We start from the raw sequence: 25,104 nt of genomic DNA on the forward strand, positions 1-25,104 counted from the left end.
AAACCCGAGCATCTGTACTGGGAGCGGAATTCGATTCTGGTCAATGCAATTCCGGCTAATGTCTCCGAAACATTTTTAATTGAGTGATTGTGGTGGGAAATTGCATCAAGTCAGCGGAGCACAGAAGCACCACCCCCCCCCCAGCCCCACCACCCGCCACCACCCCCCTTCCCCCACTTATTTGGCTAATCGGGTTGCGTGGCTGGGAGCCTTCCGTTGCCAGGTAATTTAGTCATTCATTCCAAAGTGTCGCCGCGGCGACCGCTTTAAAAAGGGTAAACCGATGTCATTATTCGGAACGTTTGCATCACACCCCGCGCCTTCCGCTCCTGGCTCGACGGATTTACCCCGCGAGCTGTTTGGCGGCCGATGTGCGCGGGGGAATACACGGGATGCGGATGTTTTTCCCTCGAACTGACAAGCAGGTCCTGTTGTTGCCTCTGGAACCGAGCGTTACTAAGTTACTGCCCCCCCCCCACCCCACCCCCCACTCCCCCCCCCCCACAAGGGACTGGGTTTGTGCCCGCTGGGGCCCCAATAGGAAGTCATGCTGCCTCTACAGCGGGCACTGCAAAAACAGAAAGGACCCCAGGCACTGTTTCTGCTAGCAACGCATCTATCACCCCTCTGGAACCCCCCCCCCCCCCCGGAAAAGCCAGTTTCCACGGCACTGACCCGCTGGTAAACATCCTCCTCATCAGCATCTATAAAATGCGCACACTTAACTGCTATGAAAGTGGATCATTTTAATGACCCCCCTCCCCCTGCACCCACAGGCGCACATGCGCATGTACACAGACACACACACACACACACGCGGCTCGTCTTTTATTAAGTGTCACTCCTCAGCTGTTATCTTCTTCGGTTTACAAAAATCCAATCACTTACTTAAAAACTCTGAGGGGGGAGAAAGACGAGAAATTAAATTAGGAGAAAATAAAAGGAAACGCATTTGGCTGCCATGTTCTTCAGCCAAAGCGCGTTGTTTCTGTCATTATCGCGAAAGAGGAATTAGACAAACTCGCTCATTGGCTTTTATGTTATTTCCAGGGGGATTGGGCTGGAGAGGCGCAAACATTGATTTCGCCATTCCGGAATCTACTTTAGATCTACTTTTGGCCCTGCCGGATACCCCGGGCCCTGGGAACAAAAAAAAAAGGCAAATTGTTCGCCACAACGCTCGTTCCATTCAGAAGGCAGAAAAGCCCGTTATTCCCAGATGTGTGATTAAGGGACCATTGTGAGCTCGCTGGCAGGAGTCTCTCAGCCCGCTTCGCTTTCCCAGAGGGAGACCGTTGCCAGGGGACAGGGAGGGAAAAACAAAAAAGCCGCGACGCGCCTGCCCGCCGGCGCCCCTGCTGGCGGCAGGTCGACTTGCACCTGCATCATTTCCTTCGCGAAGCCTGACACTGGGGCGTGACGCCCGCCACTCTCCCGAATCTTCCCGAGGAAGGCAGGAAGGCGAGAACACTTAACAAGCCCACCCCCCCCTCCCCACCCCCCCCCGTCGTTCGCTTCGCTGCGTAAACGCCGTGCCGCTAAGACCATTTGGGGGTCACTGGGTCCCCCCTTTCCGCGCCGCCGAGCGGACAGGAATATCCGCGCTCGACGGACTCCGCGCAGTCTTTCATACGGACGTAAGAAGAAAAGAAAAGAAAAAAAGGACAGCCGTCGGCCTTCACAAAGCAAGGAGAACGTGGCTTCACACACATCCGCGCCTCACGCCTCACGTAGGACCGGCTTGCCTGCGGGCGTCAGGGAGGGCGGCGTGCGTGCGCGCGTGCGTCCCGTCCTCGCCGCCGTCGTTTCCAAAGCGCGCCGAGCGTGAGCGGCGAAGGGGCTCGCGCGATCCGGCCTATCAGTGTCACCGCCCAGCTTCCGCCATTCACACCCGCTCAAGCGCGTCTGCGGGGGCCGTCGTCGTCAGACGGGGCGCGATGGAGGTAGCGTATCTCCGCCCGCGGGAGGGGTGCAGCGATTTTCGCGGATCACAGGGCGAGCGAGCGTCGCTCCGCTTAGCGCCGGCTTCGCCTCGTCTCCGAGCGCCTTCGTGGACTGACTGCGGCCCGCCGAGAAAAAAAAACCCCCCCCAGCGAGACTCGTGAAACGGCGCCGAACGCCGCTGACTGCGCGATACGACGCGGGCGCGGGAGTCCAGAGCTGTTTGCCGTCCTTCAACCCGGCGGCGCGGGGAACGGCAGCCGCCCCCTGGCCCGACGTCGACGACGGCCCGCCGCGAGACTCAAAACGACAGCGCCGACGCCGTCAGCGGAAAACCGGCTCGCCTCGAGCGAGAGACGGGCACAGAAGAGAAAAGATGAGAGGAATACGGAAGAATAAGGGTATACATTCACTGCATTGACCATGGCCAAGCACTGAATGAGCACATTTGAATGAGCACATTTTGTGTTGATTTAAGTTATTTAATTTTTTAAAAAAAGCACCAAACTTGGAAAAGAAATGATTAAATATCTATAACCTTCTGCCGTGGCCGAGGTTGTCGCAGCCTTCAGATTCACAGGTTGTTTTTCATTTAAAAGTGTGCTTTTTTTGCTTCTTTTTTATTTTTTATTTTAAACCACTTCTGGTTTATCGGCGAGTGCCAGTATAATGGAGCTGATGCAGTGCCACGGGATATGGCTGTCATGTTGATCCGTGACAGCTAAGAGATGACACACTAAACCGTTTCACCACGGAAAACTGCGAGACTATTTCTGTATACTTACAAGACGACTTCAGTTTTGACAGCGTTTCGCCGCTCAGAATGGTTTTTTGAAATGTCAGATATTAGTAATGTGAAACAATTGAGCTATTCAACCTGGAAGACATGTCTTTTATCTCTTGACATTTTCAAGTCTCTGTTTCATAAGCGGAATAGAATAAATAGGGAGACGCTAATTTATTACCCTTGTCCCAAGGGTATTGCATTTAACACTGTTTACGTGAGTCAGTCTGATTTTCTCTCGATCCATACAGTGCGAAGTGATTCCAATTTACTGCCACAGGTAAAGAGGTTCCACTGGTAGACCAGGGGTCTGCTGGTTTTCCGTGATGCTCAGCCCTTAATTGACCAATTAAAGCAGTCGATAACACAGTTAACTCACCTCACCTGGTTTCTCAGGTCTGAATAGGCCAATTGGTTGATTTTTTTTTATTTTAATTTGAGTAAAAACCAGCAGAATCCTGTGGTTCTCCCGAACCAGGGGTTGGTGTCTCTGACCACTCTTTCTCTATCTGCTTAAGACACATGACATGTTCCTTCCCGTGCAATCCCATCAGTGACGCCCCCCCCCCCAGGAAGGCGTCAGAAAGGGTGTACGAAATCGAGCAGCGCGGTCCCTGCTACGTCCGCTCGCTTCAAAAACCGTCCTAAAATGGCAAATTAATGCAGGGCTCCTTCATTTAGCACTTCCCTCCGTTTAGGTCCCTAATAGCGTCGGACTGGGAGGCGAGCCCAATTTCATTTAACGAAGGCCGCCATTAGCTCGATTCGGCCGGGTTTTAAGTGGCCGCCTGGAACGAAGCCCGCGGACACAAGAGGTCCTTCGAGGTCGCCCCTGCGGGCGCAGTCATTTTGATTGGTGACACGGTTTTCCGCAGAACGTTTTATAAAGGGCTCGACATGGAAATTCAGGAACCCCCGCCCTGCTGACTTGACGTGCGCCGAGCATATTCAGTCTGAAATTAAGCTGTATTTGATTAAGCGCCCTTTAAAACAGTGTGTGTGCTTTGGAACGCACCGTCGTGATATAGTGCAGGTCACCTGGGCGGGGGCCTCCTCTTTTGGCTTCATCAGCTCTTGCGGTTACTTAAAACACTGGCCTGGATTCAATCAACATTCAGCCTTCACTCTGACTTTCAAATAAAAAAGTGAGTTGTTTTTTTTGTTTGTTTTGTTTTTTTGGTCGTCACAAGCATCGTTTGAGGTCGGCAATCACAAACATAACGCCTTAAACTGCGAGCGAAGGGGGGGAAAAAAAGCTCCCACCTGCATTGATTTTCAAGTATAAATTTAGGACAAATGTTGATTGAACAGCCATAAAACAGCCTTTCAGTTGAGCCTCCAGTATGTTGTGACAGAGCTTTCCAGCACATGCAGCTTAAGGACAAATGTTGATTGAAACCGAGCCATACATTTTTTTTTTTTAATCTGTAGTTATACAGTGTAAGGCAGCGGTGGGCAATTCCAGTCCTGGAGGGCCGGTGTGTGTGTGCACATTTTTGTTTCCACCAATTACCCAGGCTAAATGAGCTAAGTGGCTGTATACACACCAACACTGGTTCACCGGTAGATTAGATCTCAGTACAACATTTCACACATGGACAAAAGAACAGTCTTCAGCAGTCGTTCATGCGCTCATCAAGGAACGTAGCTGAAATGTCAGACGCTGCAAATGCTACGGCTAATTAAGCAATTAAGGTCAGAGGTTGCCGTGAAAACCAGATACGGACACGGCCCTCGTCGTTGCCCACCTCTGGGGCAAGGCATTGTGGGAGAAGGAGAAGGAGGCTCACCTGTAGATCTTGTAGCGGGTGGTGAAGCCCTGCTGGAACCGCTCCCTGAACTCCGTGTACTCGGGGCTGCGGTGGAAGGGGCCCTTGTCAGACAGCAGCCAGTCCAGCCGGCCGCCGGGCCCCCCGACGCCGGAGAGGGGGGCGGGGCTCAGGTCGGGCGGCGCGGCCGCCAGGACCAGCGCCCAGCCCAGGTGGCCCAGCACCGTCCACTGCCATAGGAGCATCAACAGCGACCATCTACCAGCCGCGGCACTCTGCCAACGCAACGCCATCCTGCCCTCGGGCGCACGGGACCTGCATTCTTCTACCAATCCCTCCAGACCTGGGGGGGCGGAGAGAGAGAGAGGGGGAGAGGAGGTGAGGCACAGCATCGCGAAACGGGATTTGATTGACATTAAGGAAGTTAACAAAGTGGTCCGCAGTGCATATTGCCCATTGAGTACTGTCAGTCAAACAAGGCGGTAATCAGTTATATGTAAACATCACACTGTAGGCAGTACTTATTTATTTTTTATTCATTTATTTTCCCCATTGAGAGTTGTTTGTTCATGGAACAGCTCCCCGTGGCATTATAATGGAAGCAGAGGCCTTTGGAGGGTTCAACACCAGGCCTGACCCTCGGCTAGGTACTAGACCAGGGCTCTGCTATTCATTTTAAACTGAGCAGGCAGGCCACACACTCCCTGTTTACAGCACAGTGCACGTCTGCAGATAAGTCCCGTATGATGCACACAGCAGACAAAATTAAATGAAATATGCAAAACTGTTGCGGTAGGTTTCATTTCAGCTTTGGCGGGGGACACACTTGTGGACCATGCTCATCTCGCTCAGTGAAACGTCAAGCATTACAAGCACACAAGCTTATCTAGAGACCAATTCATATGGAGATGTAGGAAGTGCCATGTCTCCCCGTCTTCCCTCAAACCGACGCTTGGGCGCGTAGCTATTGTTGCGTGTTCATAGTGAACCATCCCGGTGCTGACTCGATCAGGGTGACATTTGCGACGCCTATTCTGTGCTAATGCCCATTCAGTACTCCAGCCTGACCTGTTCTCGTCATCAAATGTTTTAGCTTTATTCTTATTTTTCGAGAGTACTCAGAGATCGATGAGCTCACAGCATGAGCGGGCCCTCTCTTCTGCGCTAAAATGGCATCCCATAATAGCCCAGTGTTTTTTGAAAATGTCACATACGTTGTTTCAGTCATTAAGAGTCTTCTCCGTTTGTCGCGTGTGCATTTTGAAAATGTCATGAATCACTGGCATTCTGAAGCATTCCTCTGTAGCTCATGTACTGATTGGTGTCGAAACTGCAAAGCCGGTTCAAAAATAAATAAATAAATGAAAAAAGGCCATTAAAGTACCCATTTAAAAAAAAAATCATATGTCAACTAATCAAAATGTTTAGTTCGTCAAAAACTGTTATGCTGACCCATGAATTCGTTTTGACAGGTTCTCTATATGACAATGCTATATAGCCTCTAGATTGTGCGTAGCCAGAACGACTTAGCATGTAAAAGAATACCGTTGCAGGAAAAACACCCGAGAATGTTTATGCCACATCATACCTTAATTATATTTTGTGTGGCAAGACGCACAGAGAATACTGCACATGCGAGAGTAGATCATAAACTACACAGCCTACATCGGTCTCCGGTAGTCTAAAATGATGTTCCGTATAAGTTATTTAATCTCACACAGAAGCCTCATTACAAACACATGCCTTCCCCTACATTTAGGGCAAGCTCTGGAGAGGCTGACTATGTGAGATGAGGCATTGAAAATGGGTTTTAAACTGGGCTCCTAACCTGAAGCATTCAGATTTTATTCCCCGGTGGCACACCGCCGTCGTGCCCTTGAGCTAAGTACTTAACCCGAATAGCTTCAGTAAATATCCCCCTTTAAAATGGATTTTTTTTAAAGTAAAAATGTAGGCTAAGGAAGTCACCCTGGATGACTATGTGTGTAAAGTATACTAACGTACGAAGAAGTGTTCCCTCCTGTGTTCTCTGCTCTCCGGATCTGTCACAAAAAAACCTGTTTTTAAAATTTAATTTCCCCATGCCGCGGAGTCTCGCTTGCAGTAGAGCTTCTGCTTCTGTCAGTGCCACGATCTGTGCCTTTGACAGTGCAGTGCATTGTGGGAGCCAAAGTGGAAACTGTTTGGAATATGCTCTGCCGCGGTGATATCAAAGCCGGGAAACATCGTATCAGCTAAACGTATGGAGGCCAGGGGACGTTACGCCAACAGAAGCAGCGGATAAACAATTATGTTTCCGGAGGGTCGGTGTGGGTGAGGCCGCGAACTTTTTTGATTCATGCCAGCACACATGCCGTGCGACCTTTTGTTCCAGCGCTTTCGGCCTGTCTTCCGGGCTGGTCAGGGAAATAAAGAAACACTTTGTATAATAATGGCTATGAGAGAAGGTGCTGGAAGCGTCCGTGAAAACAGCAGGATACCCAGGAGGTTCGGCATTAATAATTTTGCGTGACAAAGCTGCAGTGCGCAGTCGAACATTTAGAGCAGGCGCACTTACACGTCTAACAAATAAATATGACTTATAAACGTTTATTTGTTATAAAATGTTATTAAAAAAAAAAAAAAATTCAAATATTGACTGAATCCAGGCCATTGACAGCATATGGCATTGAGCACCAGCGTAAGCCAAAAAGGCTGAAAGTGGTAGATAAAAAGTGTTTTCTCTCTCCCCAAACTGAATGAAAAAAAATGAAAGAGAACTTAACAGAAATGTGCTCCTGGGGATGATTTATTCCGCAGCGTGTATCTGTAAACTGATAGCAGGCAGGGAGCTTTATCGGGAAGTCATGTGGTCCCAAAATAGGTGATTTTTCTCCTTGTTCCAGTTTCCGTGCGGTGCATCTTATTCTCTCTCTCTCTCTTGCTTTCTCTCAAACTGGTGGCTCTAATAAAAGAAATGTAATTATATCCACTTTTCCTGCAGAAATATCTCTCCTGTTCTCTCCTCCCTTTTTTCTCACTCCCACAGTCTCCATCATCCGCCTTCCTCCACTGCGAATCGCCCTATCATTATTTCTCCATCTCGTTCCCCTCTTTCCATTTCCCAAACTCCTCTCCCCTTTCTCCTTTCTCACACCGTTCTGTCTCTCTCTGTTATCCGTCCTCCATCTCTCTCTCTCTTTCTCTCTCTCTCTCTCCCCGAATCTCTGCCTGCTGAAATCTCACTGGAAGTAAGAGAAATGTAATTACGGGCTGGAAGAGGGAAGGTCGTCAGGTCCTGAGCGATAGCAAAAGAAACAGGAAGTCTGGAACAGGAAGTATTCAAGCCGACTAGCCTGAATAGTACCACACTTTAAAATATGCCATGCGTCGAAAGCTAGTACATGGCACTGGACAAATCTACTGTAAATATTAAATTATTTCTGCATGGCCCTACGCCTCAATGTGAAACACCAAAAAAAAATTCAGAAGTTCAGAAAGTTTTGCGATAGATATTTGTTGACATTAAAGAAAAGAGGATTACTTGAAAACTGAGTGATCTGAAATGCATTTTGCTTATTTGTTAAGTGGCTGTATATGAATGCCCCACTTGGCCTGTTCCTCTCCATATCCTCTCCACATGACTCTTGCCTGCTTCTGTTCCTGTCGGAGGCGCAGCCCAATTTGCTGTCGAATTTCACGCATTGCTCATCCTGCTGTAAGTGGAAAAAAAAGATTGCGGTCTGTGCATCCACCGGAGAGATCTCTCATAAACATCTGGAACTGTGCCTGTTTCCTAGATCATCTGTGCAGCCACCCCCGCCCCCTATGCCCCCCCCCCCCCATGCCTTGCACACCCCCCCATTTTTACCATTCTGTGCTGGGGATCGGTGCTGCCATGGCGAGTATGAGATAAGAGATTTAATACAGTAAGGTTTGAGTTGGCAGGGAAAATTCATTCATCGAGGGTTTGTTGTGTTTAAAGTCAGTTGGGGTTGGGGGGGGGGGGATGTGAAGGGGGGTTCGAGCCGTGCCCCATCTTAATTTTCAGCTCAGAACGAATCCAACAACTTTAGAACGAATCAAACAGCTTTAAAGCGTGGTATCACCAGGGGCCCAAATTAACCGGCTTCTCCACGTTTCACGCTGTCCGTCACACGGAGCGGAGGCCAGACACAAAGCAAAACAAAAAAAATAAAAATATTTTTTTAAAATCTAAAATCGCCAACAGCAAATTTGTTCCCCCAGTAAGACAGATTCTGAGCTGGCTTTGGCTCAGGGTGTGAAATGTGCCTTTCAGAAAAGCTTCAGCGTGAAAAACGACGCCTCTGATGTAAGGTCTGATGGTCTTTGCCTCTCCCGAGGTTCTATCAAATTATAAATACATAAGACATGCTGGAAATGCCAAAGAGACAATGGAAGAAGTACTGAATTTAGCCTTGACATTTAATGGGCATCTTGCATAATGTCAGTGCCTTTATATTTGCTTACCTAAGGCAAGCAGCAAGGGCCCGGAATTCAATGCGATGTTATAACAAAGAGAACAGAAAAATCTACACCCTCCCGTCGCCCACCCCCCTCCTCTCTCTTTCCCCTCATTATCCAAACCCCACATCCTCACAACAATTTCCAACCTGTGGGGCCTGCCTTGACGCCTGTCAAAGGAGGGACATCATAGTCTTGACAGCCTGTCCCCGCTGTCCTCTGTTAAATGCTGTGCTGGATTATCATTCTGTAAACCCTGTTAAGGGACATTTCAAGGGACCAAAAACCAGAATTTCATGAGTTTCTACTAATAGATCCATCTAGATAGGTATTTATAAATTAAAAAAACAAAACATCCGGGTAGATCGAGAACACTGTACATAAGCGGGTTCTGATTTTTTTGGTGGACTTTTTCTATTTAAAAATGAAATCCGTAACCACGGCAGTCCAGGAACTGAGAAGTGGGCGTCCATTTTGGCTCTGCGGGTGACCCTTTTCCTGCTGGTGTGCGGCTGGACGGCAGCCGTTAGGCACCCTCAGGCAAAGCGCCCGGAGCGCGCGGCCACAGCTCGCCGCGGAGGAGGAGGTCAGGTGCGGTCTCTGTCCCGCTGAACCCGACCGCTTCCTGTTTCCTGTTCCCGCGACTCGGCAACCTGGGCAGCCCCCCCCCCCCCCCCCCCCGACCGCTCTAGGGCGGATGTCCGCTTAAAAGGAGGCAGACGGTGGCTCAATTAAGACTGCAGCGACGCGGAGGGAACTTTAAAATGCCACGGTTGACCCAAATTGACCCCGACAGTAGCTTCAGGGGAATCTATAACCCAGAATGGAAATAATTAGTTTATTCGCTTAATCCCACGCCTTTGTACCGGGCGACTGCAGTTTCTAGTCCTCGTTCCACCGCCTGTTTCCTGGGAGCAAATCCATGACAGCCATTAAGGAGAAGGATCTCGCTGCAGGTGCGGTGCAAAAACCAATGATTTATGCCAACCTGGCATCACAGTGAGGTGTCCTATATTTAAGGCTTAACGTCTTTCAGATGAGATGTTAAACCTGAGGTCCTGGTGCTTATGCAAAATTTTCTGGACTGTAAGATATCCATTTGTGTGATATCCAGTAGGATATCAGCACTAGATACCCAGTCGTGAACTTGGCTAATGTAAAGCTCTGCAGCCTCCCTAGGATTTTAGCGGGTTTTCAGCGCTATGCTATAGTACCGCTATAGTGTCTGTTATGTACTGTCTCCCAACCCCCGTATTGATTGATTTTTAATTTCTGGGACAGGTCCCGTGTGCTCACCAAATTTTGCGAGTTCAGACAAACACTGATGGGGATGACAGAAAAAGAATAAGTAGATGCGGAAGAAGAATAAAAGCAGCAAAATCAATGCAGTGCCTATTCATCAAGGATGCTTGAGCCCCTATTAATAATATTTCACTACATAATTGCTGAGTGTAGTTATTTTGTGTTCCGATACTTTTTTCGCTTCTTCTAACAATCTATTGATCCACAAAGTCTCTGGTCCGGTTTTTGTAAAACAACTCTGAAGCCACAGGGAGTGGGATGTGCTCTCTGGCCGCGTATAAGGTCACTGTAAAAGAAGAAAAAAAAAACGGAAAAAGGACAGATCTTCAGCTGCCAGACAATGTGGGATATCAATTCGTAACTGTCTGGTGGGTAAAGAAAGAAAAAAAAATGAACGAATGAAGCTCCCGTTGGCAGTGCTTTTCGTTTCAGAGCAACGAACGTTTCGGCGTCGCCAAGCGTTCATTTCCCCCGTCCGCTGACACGCTGTGCTCCTCGTCCGTTCCGCGGGTGAGCTCTCAGCTCAAAGCGGCGCCTGGCGTGGAGGTCTGAAGCCGGCGGGCAGGCTCGGGAGGGGTGGGGGGTGGTTTTGGGGGGGGGGTACGGCGTCTGAGCTTCTGAGAGCGAGTTTTGTTCGAGTTGTGGTTTTGACGCGAGGACGACGGCAGTTACCCGCCCTACGCCGCCGCGGGCCGACCGGCCGGCCGCCACGCGCGAGCCCTGAAGCCCCCCTCAGAGCCCCAAACCACAAACGTCACCGCGATATCGCCCCATCCCCCCCCCCCCCAAACGCACGCGGCGCATTCTGCTGCGGGTTCAAGGGCGAGTTCTTGTTTATCCACGTGCCTTAACTATCGCATCTGCACTCTCCAAAAAAAAAGTGAAAAAAAAGAAAATGAATGCTCTGGCTCAGGCCTAGGGAGGAGGTGTGGAGATGGTCAGAGCAAGCAAGAAAGAAAAAAGCAATATCCGTCTGTAAACCCGCATATTCTATTATTAATAATATCTCTGCCGCAGCCTTGACCAAAGAATTTAACATTCTAATGCAGAAAATAATTTTTTTCTTCCCTGTCACAAAGCCTTTTGTCTGTCCTCCACGACTACCACGGGCAACCATCCCTCTGGTAAATAAATGAAATGATGAATTTGGGAAAATATCCATAGATTACAAACCGAAAACAGAAAACAAGCCCAGGATAAGGGGATGGAGAGGGGCCGGGAATGGAGAAATGCATGAAATAATCTTATTCAGAGAATAACCAGAAAATGTTTCAGCCACAACCAATTTTCAACTGCCCCCCACACACACATACACACAAACAAACAAACACACACACACACACACAGCCTTCTGTAGGCTACATTAAACGTGTGCTCTGCACGATTTTCAAATTGGGTGGCAGGTGTTGGGCAGCAACTGCAGGTCGTTAACGAAGAGCGGAGTCAGCGATAGGGGGACCAGATGTTCTCCAGAGGGCGTCCACCGAAGACCAGTCGGCCAAAGAGTTAAGCCGTTTTTTTTTTTTTGTTTTTTTTTACCGCGGCGAAAGCAGGGAAGGCGGGGTTCCGCAGAGGCCAAAGTCTGCCGAACAAGCATATGGGTAATTAAGGCTCATCAATACCTCCTAAATTTCCCCGGTGCCTGATAATTAAGACGCAACCGTCGATCTGTGGGAATCCGGGCTCGGCTCATATTTTCCAGCTGTTTGATTGGAGGAGGCTCCCGGTGTCTTGGGATCAGCGATCTGCCGTTTCTTTACAGTCCAGCTGTTGTTCCTCGCGCGAACACGTCCTGGCATCCAAAGTGAAGTAATTGGCCATACATCACTCCGGTAACGCGCACCCTTGATAGTTAACCACGCTTCATATTAGATTAACGCTGAGCCGTTAAATCCCCATCTGTGTTACTCGAACTGCTATCCGGGCCTCGACGGGCGAGTCTGTCGAGCTGCCGCACGGCGAACGCTGTAGGTGTAAATAAAACGCCGCTGAAGTTTCCGAATCCAACCGCGGCAACAGGGTTGGATTTTTTCGGAGGAACGGCAGCCCGCCCCCCCACCCCACCCCCTCGCCAAACTCCGGGAATCCGAGTTCCACGCAGAGGCACGCTCTTTAGCGGCTCATTACCCATTGCCGCGGTTACCGCGTTGATGGCGGAAATCCTCTCCCTCCCTCCCGTCGGGGCGCTTAATCCTCGTAACGACCCGGTGCCCGGGGTCTGCGGGGGCCGTTCGGGGGCCGTGACATTTGGGGGTTGGCCTTTGGCTCGGAAGCACCCGTAGCGCGGTGGCGGCGGCGTCGTCATGGACGTCTTCCGTTCCCCTCCCCCCTTCCCCGGCGGGTTTCGAAGAGCAGCCGCGTTTTCGCCGCTTTGACCCCCCCTCCCCCCATCCCCAAGGCTCGCCCCTGCGACCCCGCGCGGAGGTATCGACAGACATCGGCTGGCAGCTGGCTCGAGAGGGATCAAGAGATTATGCGCCGGTGGGTGATTAGCATTGTGCAGCGACACAGAGGGGGGGCACTTCCCACGTTAAGGTTACTCGCCCCCAGCTGCTTCCGGAACCTTCCAAAAACATCGCCGGCATGATTCAGGGGGATGGGATTGACTGCCATTCTGTAGCACTGGTAAATTTTGGGACTCGGCTTTTTCCCGAAACTAACCATGATGAAAATGAACCGTCTGGTTCAACCGTGAACCGTCTTCTCGGGTTTGATGCAAAGACGAGGACGCGTTAACCGCAGGGTATGAACGCCCTTACGTAAAAATAACATCACTGCACATGTGCTCTCAGATCCCCTTCACCGTTGGCTGCTTAAATTCGGTAAGTGTAGTCCAGTCATCGCGTAATCACCGGGAAGAGGGCCGTTTCCCTGGGGCGCCTGAACTCCAAGGCGCCATTTTACCAACGCCTCTTTTTTTTCTTTTTTCTGTCGTACCCCCCAGCGGGTTGGACGCCCACCAGCGTGCCGCAATCAGCACGCAAGGCGCCGCGTTTAAAAAAAAAAAACGAACTTCTTGCACCTACGCCAGGTGCACCTGCGCCCCCCCGGGGGGAAAGGTCTCGCACCGTCTTCTCACCTACCAAGATTTCGATTTAAGTCTCAATGCAAATGCGCCCCCCGTCGTCACCTTGGAGACAAATCTAACGGTACACTAAGCTATAATTACAATGCACGAGGAATTCAATAAAATTCTATTTTTTTAAACCACAGGGGAACCGAACCGTGTCAAACACCGCTCAGAAAGTTTTAACGGTTCGTTAAAGGGAACGCAGTTTCATGCGAAAGTGCGTCTGCGGCCTGCTCGCCGCCGGCTGCCGTTAGCTGCTAACCCGTTCGCTAACGGAGACGGAGGCATAAGCGCAGGGATGCAACACCCTTTTTTGGAGAGAAAAAAGGCGAAATAACAGCCTGCCGCTCTCTCCACTTTCAGACTATTATTATCTTACTGACGTGAAGGCATGTTGCTGCTGTGGTGAAGTGTAATGAGGAATGTAAATATTTAATGTGTGTGTGTGTGTGTGTGTGCGTGTGTGCGTGTGTGTGTAATTCCAACATGGATCACCCGATTTGAATGAAAATTAAACGGGTAACAGTCTACACTTTAACCTCCGATTCACTGTTTTATTTTTCAAATTTATGTGCTGGACTAAAGATTTATGTGCTGGACTGAAGAGCAGAAACAACAAAAAACTGTGTCTCTATCCCAATACATCTGTTCCAATCATGGGCACTCACTGCATATGCAGTTAATACAGCTTTTGAATCACAGAACCGTGATGTTTTTGAAGGATTGCAAAAAAAAGAATTGTGCTTCTTCCATATTTATGTGCTCAAGAGCTGTGTGCATGTGCAGTGAGCGTGAACAGCTGCCGGAATCTCAGAGCTCAGGAAAAAGGCTGGGGAGGAAGAGGATGAGGGCGAGAGGAAGAGGAAGGCAGTGGCGATCGACTCATATCGCTACCTCTGCAGGGCAGCAGGGGATAGAACCTGCCTACTCGCCAGCTGGTAACGAGCTTCATCTCCGCAACCATGTGCCTTGATTTATGGGGGGAGGGAGAGAGGGCGTATGATTCGAGGGGGTCACTGCTACCCCCCCACCCCCGGACAGGCCTAAATGGATAGTGGCAGCCCGGGTTCTAAAATAAAGATCCAGCTTCGCATACGATAATGACCCGGGACGGATATAGAGCGGAGATATCGTACAAACGCAGAGGGGGGAGGGGGGCGGGGGGGGGTCAGAGGGGTCTCCGGATGCTCAATAAGGCCGCTGCCCAACATCGGGGGGAAATCCATTATCCTGTCACACAAGCTCCCGCTTCCTGTACGGCCTGCCACTGAAAGATTCAGCAAGTGCCCCCCCCCCCTTGCCCGTGCGTCCGGTACAGATCAGATGCTGGTTGGAAAAACAGTGCACGGGGTTAAAATGGCCTCCCGAATCAGAGTGCACCTGTCTGTTTAAAGCAGATGCTGGACCCTGTGAAACATACTAATGGGAACTGCAGAGCGACTGGGAGGATAATGGTGGTACGTTACCTGATTAAACCCAAATCCAGTACTCCAGTATACTGTGGGACGATTGCAAGTGACCAATCAGGGTACCTTTGAGGAGCCATGGGTGTGACTCATAAGCTCCCATTGACGATAACAGCATCAATGACCATAACACAAATACGCATCTTCTATGCACATTAACGCTCTGTCAAAACTGTGGTGCGGTTTTTTAGATGCCTAAAATAATTACAGAACAGATATAAAATAGCCAAGAAACCTTTGTGTGTTAAATCAGGGATTCAACAAACAAGGTCTGCTATGTCTAACATTGAATGCACGAATATCCGTCAAAACATATAATAAATAACAAGCTGCCGGCATGCATGCATTACATTACATTACATTCTTGGCATTTATCAGATGCTCTTATCCAGAGTGACATTGATATTTACTAAAGCAATTCAAGTTAAGTACCTTGCTCAAGGTACAACAGCAACACCCCATCTGGGAATTGAACCCATAACCTAAAGTTGCAAGTACAATTCCCATAACATTATGCTACACTGCCTCTCAGTTTTGCTTGCAGTAATGCATTTCATCTGATGCAGTCACTGCCTGGAGATGACACTGGGACAAAAAAACAACCCACATTGGATTCTGATCTTGTTATGGATGTAACAAGGTCACTAATCTAATTTGGGACTACCAATGAAAAGTTGGGTACAAAGCATTAGTCACTTTCAGAACATCAGATCCTGATGGATATCTTTTGTTAGTGTCCTAGATCGTCTTGGTGATTTGTATCATATCGTAGATCAATCATTGTCCTTTACAATTTCAATTTAGTCATTTAGCAGACGCTCTTATCCAGAGCAGCTCACAAGCGCACAATTCTTAAATGCTGTCCATATATACAACTGGAAATATACAAAGGCAAGTCTGGATAAGTACCTCGCTCAAGGCCACCTCGGCAGTGAGTCGCCTGGGAATCGAACCCGTGACCCTACTGTTCTCTAACCATTATCCTGCTGCGTCAACCCCTTTTTGTGAAAAATGTTCCGTTCTTTCTGCCTGCTCTATGCACCCCCGATCTCATATCACGCGTAGGGAGATGAATATCGCCTCGTGCTGAGGTCAACGACTCAGGTTTCTACATTACACAGACAGAGATCCTCTGACAATCCTGTGAGGGGGAATTGGTGTCGGGGAGGCTGGAGCCCTCTTCACTTCCCCGGATGAATTCGTTTTAGAGTATGAAAGTATTGGGGTCAGGAAGGCAATGAAAGCACTCTGAATATATAACGGCTGGCTGCGGTATCTTAATTGATCCATCAGTGATCGAGCGCCGGTCCTGCGTTGTGAGAGGGGGACCGTCAGTAATGCGTATAGATAGTGCTTATCCTTTAATACAAGCATTCGCAAATGGAGAAGGTTGGAAGCGTACTTTTTTTTTTTTTTCAGGTGTCGTAATATAGAATAGAACCATCAGTAATAAAAAATTATGTTCTGTCCCAAAATCCACTCCATGGTCAGTATAATGAGCTGAAATTTTTTCTAATTATGTGAGACATTGCTGTGCAAAAGGGGTCTGGGATATCTGCGTGAGCGCGTGTTTCGAGCGAGAGGTGAGCGTCGAAAAAAAGTTTTGTTTCCGAAAAAAGTCAGCCGAGGTTTAAAAAATAATTCAAACTTGCTCCCAAACGGCTCGGTTTGGGGCCCTGTAACTTATAGCACTGCGAGATTGAACTCAGGATATTGCAATTAGTTGACAGGAACTGGAATTCCACAGTGGCGCAATGCAATTATATTCCACCCACCAGGAGGAAGGTTGGTTTAAGTTGGAAATGGTAGCGCTGATTATGTCCCTACAATGGGGAAGGGGGGGGGGGGGGGATCACACCTGAATCACATTTTCTGTACAAGGAGACAAATGAATGTTTCGGCGGCACGCCAAACCCGTATAGATAACACAGCATTCACCCCTGAGAGGCGAGCTGACATTTGAAAGGCTGCTGAAGAAAGAAAAAAACTAAAACAACAACAACCAGTACACAGAGAAATTTCCACCGTTAAATCAAGCCAAACAGTGTGTCTATGAGTCCAACAGGGGCCATACATACCCCGTCAAAGTTAAAGCCAGTCTATCAGAATCAATTTTACGCCGAAGCTTCTGATGTGCACCGGTTCTGTAGGCTTAGTAGTACCAGTTCGGCATGTTTTGGGAATAAAACAGAGAATATCATAGGAGGTGTTATGAGTCATTTTGGATGAAATTACCGTGGAAATCTGAGAAGGCATCAGTCTGGGGAATGTGATTTTAGTGGGCCGAGTACAATATTTAACAGTGCGGTTAAAAAACATGTTTTTGGCACAGTCATAGTGTACAAATGAATGTCACTCCAAAATGTACCCTCCTACTTGAAATTCAACCCAGTAAAATAAAAAAAAAAAAAAAAAAAAAATATCATCAAAATAAAAGCTTTTTATTGCAGCACTAAATCAAATGCTGTCATCGAGGGCATTCGTCATGGGATTTCATCCAGAACATTATGTTCAGCTTCTGTGTTTATGATGAGTATCTCTCTCTCTCATTTTTTTTTTTGTTTCTTTACCAAAGAGTTAAAAACAAGTAATGGTAGCAAAATGTAACATATGCAACACTCCATTAATGGATGTACACCACAACTCAGTCTTTCCTCATTTTATAAACCATTTCAGTATGATCAGATTAGATTTTCATCCTGATGGTTTGCTGTCTGGTAATATTTTAGTGTACAGTTGCCTCACAAAACAAATCGGAACAAGAATAAGATTTGATGTTTGGGACAAAACATTTGTGTATGTGTGTGCGTGTTTGTGTGTGCGTGTGCTTGTTTGTTCATTTTGGGAGGTCTCAGGATGCCACATTTATTAGATTTAATACATTTAAATACATATTGGAATATTACTTGAGTCTCATCCAACACAAATGGAAAGCTGCACTATGTCATATGCAGTAAACATAACATTTTGAAAATAATAATTTTGACAAAGGAAAATGGATCATCTAGCTTACAAGGCAATATGATAAAATATATTGCCTTGCAAGCAATATATTGTGATTAAGACTAAAGGAATCTTTGACTCACTGAGCATTGACTGATCTGTATAATATGTCATTTTGCTGTGCGCTTTTATGAATATAAAGCATCGCGGTGTGCACAGATAAACAATAAAGCAATGTGGAGTCAGTTCAATTTGCGAAACAAAACATCTTTTCACAGGTTATTACACAAGCTCTTTATATATAATTTCAATATTAATATTTACGGCCCCTTATTGCCACTGCAGCAAAAATGTGCAAATGTGTATTGAATTATCTTTAAGTCTATTAAAGTCCCCTCAGATACCTTGTGGAGAACATAATATAAACAGAAGCATTATAGGCATTCAACAGAGAGGAAAAGACAAGGGACCCTAATATCTTGGCAAATATACTTTGGTTGAGGAAACAAGACAAGATCAGATTAAAAAAATAGAGGAGCTCTTAATCTGTATATCAGCAGTAGCAAAGAGGATGTCTAAGGACAAACCGAACCAATTTTATTCCATTCTAAGAGGCACATGGGGTAATTTTGCAACACAAAAAAATAATGTTCAGCAAATAATGCTCACTGATGATAAACTGTTTAATGGCTATGTATGGTATGTGTTTACCACATATGCTCAGGGAAAAAAGGTTACGTGGACAGATGAGACCAATAACTGGAACAGCCCAAGATTCAAAGCACCCCCTCCCCCCCTCATCTGTGGAACATGGTACTGGGGTGTCTAATGGTTTGGACTTATAGTATGGCTCACTTGTCTTCATTGATGATGTAACTGCTGATAGCAGAATAAATCCTGAAGTGTACAGTACCCTCTTATCTGCCCAAGTTCAAGCAAGTGTCTCAAAAACTCATTGGACAGTGCTTCATCCTACAGCAAGACAATGATCCCAAGCATACTGCTAAAGCAACAAGGGAGTTTTTCAAAGCTAAAATCTGGAATATTCTTGACTGACCAAGTCAATCACTCCTTGGATCTGAATCCAATTGAACATGCGTTTCATATGCAGAAGAGAAAACTTAAGGCAACTACCCCCTGAAACAAGCAGAAGCTGAAGATGGCTGCAGTAGAGACCTGGCAGAGCATCAGCAGCAAAGACACTAAGCACCTGGCTAACATTAATTTTTTCCCAAACATCATGGTGCCCTGAAATGGGGGGCTATGTATATAAAGCGCTGCAATTTCTACATTGTGGAACCGAAGTGTGTAAATATACCATTAAACAAAAGCTATGCATGTGAATTGTTTGATTGCAAATATAAAATTGTGGCATTTAGAGCCAAATCAAGATAAACAAGACCAGGTTAAAACCTAGTATGTGGCTGGACCTAACACACATGATACGGCCGACCAATAGTGTAACTTCATAACTCGGCCGACCAATGGTGTAACTTCATCACTCAGTCACTCGGTCACTCAGTCACAGACATTCGCGTTTGTAGGGCTGGCCCTGCTGTTTCGGTCCAGCCAAAAATATGTCTTCGTCCCAAAAATTATGGAGCTCACTGTATATATACATTCTATGCAAATGTAACCATCTTCTGTATTCAGTTAAAGAGCGGTTTCTGAAGCTTAAGTGTTTGAATTAATTACTTGTATTAACTGACAAAAAGTTCATTCCCTTTCACAGTTCTGTGCTTTTTATGCCTCAAATGCAGTTTCCCTGAAACTTAAGTGCTGTTTTTATTCCAGTCAGTGAAGAACAGCCTAATGTAAGTGTAACTACAAGACAGTGGCCTCAGTTAAAAAGTGAGCTTTATTTATTCACGTTTATAGATTCAGGCCAAGTCCCACTCCAAGGCACTGTACTGTAAGACTGGGATTCTGTGACTTTGTGCTTCGTTTCCTCAGAAAGACTGCCCAAATATTATTTTATGAAACTGAGCAACAAAGAAGTACAACAGACCAGACAGTGTGTCATAATCCTCCTGAGACCCAGCAGAAAAAAGTTTAATATTTACATTTTTTTGACATAATACCAGTGTTTTGGATGACAAAAAAAAAAAATGTTTCAGGGAAAATATTTTCAAAAATGTTATTTCTTTTACTTTTATTCAATGTCCCTTGTAGTGTAGGTTACAGTATGGTAGAATAAATGGCTCTTGAGTTTAAAACCAGAAACCAGTGTCCCCTAGAGGGGGAAAAAAACGAATTTCCGGGTCTTAGGAACGTAGCAGACACACACAGGGGTAATAAACCATAGATGCACAGTGTATGCACACAAATTCCAGCAAGTGTTTAACAATGCATCGGGGGTTCTAGTCTCAATTTGCAAAGGGTTTCTTGCGAGAGAGAAGTACGTGGCGTAGTGAGAGGGGGACAGCGGACAGCGCCGCGCGTTGGCCTGTCGGTTTCGCTTCCGTCCGACACACTCCCGCATAAACGAAATTTCAATTCTCCGCCCCCCTTTCCACCGCGTCCCGGCGGCTCCTCAGTCTGTGTCAGAGGAGAGGCGGTGCAGTCGCACGGGGCAGATAAGGACCGGTGTGATTCTCACCCCCGAAAACCACCGCGGCCAATCCCATCGTTCCACTGCTGCCTGAGCCAAGTCTCTCTCTCTCTCTCTCTCTCTCTCTCTCTCTCTCTCACCCCCGCTCTCTCTCTCTCTCTCTCTCTCCCTCTCACACACGCTTACTCACTCTCAATCTCTCTCACACTTACTCTTTCACTCTCTCTCTGTCTGTCTCACACATACTTACTCTTTCTCACTCTCTCTCTTTCTGTCTCTCACACATACTTACTCACTCTTTCTCTCACTCTCTGTCTTTCTCTCTCTCTCTCCCTCCTTCCCTCTCTCTTTCTCTCTCTCTCTCTCTCTCAGCCTTCACCTCCATAATGTCAGCCAGAGGCCTGGGAATAATCCAGGAGAGCTCATCGCACACAATTCTCAGGCGGTCCCCAGGGAGTGAAGCACGGATCAGCCGGGCCGTCCCCCAAACGTCCACCCCGCCGCTCCGTTTCGGCTTTAATTACGACCGTGTTAGGACCGGGGCCCCGGTCCCTCCAGAAAGCGGCTCCACCAGCTGGAGCTGGGGGGGTGGGGGGTGGGGGAGGGGGCGGAGGAGGAGCACTAGGGGCACTCTTATCGGCAAGGTTTGGGGAGGTGGTGAATTGGCTCACTGGCACAGCGGCATAACGCTGTTAATGCTGCCGAGCCCGTTAGCGACCGTAGCGTAGCGTACGCCAGCTAGCGCGGCTCATTAGGGCCTTCGCGGTCAGAGCGCCTCTTGTTCTCGCGGACGGTATCGACCGCAGTTTAACAAAACGAAGGGGTTTGCAACGGTTTGCAAAAAAAAAAAGCCAAATGACTGCATCAGCAAGATTTGCAAAAGCAATGGCTTGCACAGTCAACAGCCATGTTCTACATTCAGTGCTGGTGGCCTGCAGCCAAAATGTGTTTACTGTGTTCCTTTTACAGTACCGTGAGGTGAAAACTGGAGCCGTGCGCTTTCTCTTGCTCTTTCAGGTTGCGCATGGCACCTTTTCAAATGGCACCTTACTGAGCACGGGAAAGCCAGCCGGTCATCGATGGAGAATTGAAAATATCGAATGTAATGGAAAAATGTAAAAGGATTTTGTCTGAACAAAACGAAATGCATACCCACACGCATATGCGCAGGCATGCATGCATGCACACATGCATACGGGAGCACACACACACACATGCACATATTCATGCCCATACACCTGCAAAGGCACGAATGCATGCATGCACACACGTGCACACACACACACACACACACAAACACACATACACACACACACACATGCACACACACACACACACACACACACACACACACATTTCCAATGTCACTCTCAGGTGTGATCTCCTGTCACGCGGTTGGTCAGTCGACCGTGCGCACGCGTCCTCAGCTCTGTGACTCCCCCGGGAGGTGGGACAACGCTGAGCGGAGACGGCGTGCCGGACGGGCCAGAAAGCGATCGCCCTGGTTCATTTCGGTACGCCTCCACCGCCGCCTCCCTCCGGGCAAACACTGCCGGAGTCTTTCCCAGGTTGGGGGGGTAAGAAAGCCCCCTTAAAATCTGCTGGCGGCGAACCTGCACTCAGATATGAAAGGGCTGCTTTCAAAATGCAAACGGGCAGGGGGAGAAACGCCATGCTGAATCACCAAACAGGGAGGAGCGGGAGATTGCGTAATCACAATATTCATTTGTTTTTTAATTTTTTTTTAAATCCTTTTTTTAATCCTGTTGTTGTTGTTGTACAGTATGCTGAATGCATGTGGGTTCGGTCCCACAGCGTTTTTTATTATTTTAATTTTTTTTTTTTTGTATTTATGAGAAACATCCTGCGATTAATTTCCCCAGAGGGAGCTCTGAAAGTGGCTGTGGCTGGCTGTTTACTAAAACGAGGGAGGGGCCCCCCCCCGCTCCCGAGCCTGCGCACTGGGCTTGCAGATATAAACGTCTTGTAGCCTTAGTGGGATCACTCCGTCAGGTCCATGAGCATTAACGGAGAAAAATCTGCGCAACGCGCTCGCAGGAAGTCCATACGGCGAGCCGCCATCGAGGTCTTCATCGCACGGGCGGCCGAATTAATGTTGTGACAAGTGCCCCCCCCCCCTCCGCCCCTCGCCCCCCCCCCACCGCCGCTGGAGCGATGGGTGTAAAAATGGGGGGGTCCCGGTATGCTCGATTAATGGGATCTGTCGACCCAATTCCCGCTATTCAAAGTTAGGAATTGGCTCTAAAGTGTTGCTCGAAAAAACAGACTCGCTGTGGAGTCGATTCCCTGCGTAGCGATTTAGCTCCGCGGCTGCATTTTAACCCTGAGGCGACCTGACTGAGAAAGGGTACATTGGGCTTTTTGTGTGTAAATGTGTAGCATTTTAGCGCTGTTAACGCTACTGCGTACAGAACAGAAAATGTTTTACGAATAATTATCTATTACAATGGAAAAAAAATAATTTTTTAAAGGAATGATCATATTTCATTATTTCATCGTGTAATTATGTTGGAATGAATATCCGGTAAATGTGACCCCCATTTTGGTTCCGTTCCCGGGAAGTTAATAGATGCATTAAGTACTATTAATGAATCTGTTGATGTGGTAACATTTTTTTTTTTTTTGGTTTAAAACAGAGTTGTCAATCACTGACTTCCGCAAGTTATTTGCGAGTGTGTGTGCGTGTGTGCGTGTGTGTGTGTGTGTGTGTGTGTGCGTGTGTGTGTGTGTGCCTGCGCGCGTGTGTGTGTGTGTGTGTGTGTGTGTGTGTGTGTGTGGACGCACCATCAAACCCCTTCAAAGTGCTAAACTATAGAAAATCAAACATCCACTTTTCAGCTGGAACACGATATTCAATCAGCGGTCGGTGGTAAACAACTTTTAGGCCCCGTTCCCTCGATCCCGCGATCAATAGAGCAGGACTCCGCCAACTCCGCGCCTCCGGGGAGCGCCGGCGCACTCCGCTCCGGGCCAACGCCGCGGCTGCCATGCCAACGCCACGGCTGCCATGCCAACCTCACCGCGCCAACCAACCGCCACAATCTCCCCCCCCCCCCGGAGACCAGGGCGACCGAGAAACAAACAGAGAAAATCCGTCCAATGACTGCAGACCCGCAAACCGGGTCGACGACCCGCAACTACCCCCCAACTACCCCCCCCCCTACCCCAGCTGCTGTTGACAAACAGTAACGAGTGCACAAGCACACTGGGACACTGTCAGCCTTTTCCCTCCGTCTTCATGACTGAACTCAAATCTGTTTGCTGTTTGCAAACACGGCTGAGGAACGTAGGGTGTGCAACAAACCACGGCTGCGATGACTCGAACGCCCGCATTTCTCTGTCAGTTTTAAAGAACGTATTAACTTCACCAACAAACGAAATAAATGTTGATTGAATCCAGGCCAAAGACTTATTTTATGCGCTATTAGGCATCACAAAAAAAAAAAAGTTTAAAAATAGTTTTTTTTTTCTTCTAACGTTTAGCTGCCTAATGACTTGTGGTTTTAATACTGCTCATATTGCAGCGGGCCTTCCGGGCCTGCGTATGGGCTTTGAGTAGAGGCGTGCTGCTGAACGTTATTCCATTATCTGCTCCGCGCTGCCGTCTCCAGCCCAGACCTTTTCAGAAGATAATCACCTTCTCCTTTTACACCCGGAAAGTGTCTTCTGAAGCTCGTGTAGCTGCACCGCTGTCTTGTCGGTGAGAGCGCAACTTTTTTTTTTTAGTGCCAACACTCCAAAGAGCCCTCCGGGCTCCTGCGCATATCATATTGCCCGCTAATCGTATATATTAACGCACTTTATATTGAAAGATTTCAGAAATGCTGTCGTTTATTTTCTCTCTCTCTCTCTCTCTCTCTCCCTCTCTCTCTCTCCCTCTCTCTCTCTCTCTCTCTTCTGCTCCCTGCTTGGCAGGCTCTATCCCGTGCACGTTCGACCTTCTTTCGCCCGAAACGGCGTTCGCGAAAGCGTTCCCCTCGCCGAAGGGAAGCGCGGTGAGGCCCGCCCCGCGCGGCGGTAATTCGCTTCGCTGCCTGATGAAAGGGGATAAACAACAACAACAACAACAACAACAACATACCTCGGATCGCTCGCAATTACAATGTTCAGACTTGCTTTTTTTTTGGTTCGTTTTTTTTGTGATTTACTATGTGTCTGATTGCAACTAGTAGCTAGTATGCTATTGTAGACATTCAATATTTCAATTGGGAATAGCCGCACTTGCTCTCTTGGCATTGTGCTGTACTTTATCAGCTATGCCCAACATTAGCCTTTTGTATTTTCGTTTTTTACAAATGAGTCATTCCTCTGTGGACAGTGTTAATTTGTAATACCAAAATGAAATTAAACGACATGTAAATTAAGTCATTTCCAGTAATGCCATGAATAAACATTTCCATATTAGTCGCATCAAGTGCTTAGCGCTGCTGTTTTTGATTTGCTGCCACAAGTTAAGAACTTCTTTTGACAGCCTGTAGTAAGAACAGAGACCTCTCTGATTGGCAGTTCCTCTGCAATTAACTTTAGTGACTTTTTAAGAACATAAAGAACACTGATGAAGCCATTTTTTTTTTCTTTGAACCTCTTCCCCACGGGGATGAAGTGCATTATGTGTACAAATCCCTCACAAATTAGTTTCAGATTTCTTTTTAAATCTTCTGGTTTTCTTCAAAGCTTTGAACAAGGGTCCAGTCTACTTATGGAACATTAAATGCAACAGTTTTTTTTTTTGATCTGCACGAGTGTTTAAAAACACGTTTTAATAGCCCAAACTAAGCGTAGAGGCATTTGTG

The 25,104-nt window shown here is 47.6% G+C and overlaps 1 protein-coding gene across 3 annotated transcripts in view; it reads right to left on the reverse strand.

Annotated features, from left to right (window-relative positions):
• Nucleotides 1–25,104, reverse strand: part of LOC135258275 (BMP/retinoic acid-inducible neural-specific protein 3-like) — a 113,605-nt gene that overhangs the window by 69,197 nt on the left and 19,304 nt on the right. For 2 of the 3 annotated variants that reach the window (XM_064341659.1, XM_064341660.1), the window contains exon 2: nt 4,516–4,837. In XM_064341659.1, the coding sequence (XP_064197729.1) occupies nt 4,516–4,787 (272 nt within the window). In that variant the 5' untranslated portion in view covers nt 4,788–4,837. Of the gene's footprint in view, nt 1–4,515; nt 4,838–6,498; nt 7,809–25,104 lie in introns of those variants that run through there. The other variant, XM_064341658.1, reaches the window with a different exon arrangement.

The sequence above is a fragment of the Anguilla rostrata genome, chromosome 6, assembly GCF_018555375.3.
Source record: "Anguilla rostrata isolate EN2019 chromosome 6, ASM1855537v3, whole genome shotgun sequence".
Classification (NCBI taxonomy): Eukaryota; Metazoa; Chordata; class Actinopteri; order Anguilliformes; family Anguillidae; genus Anguilla; species Anguilla rostrata.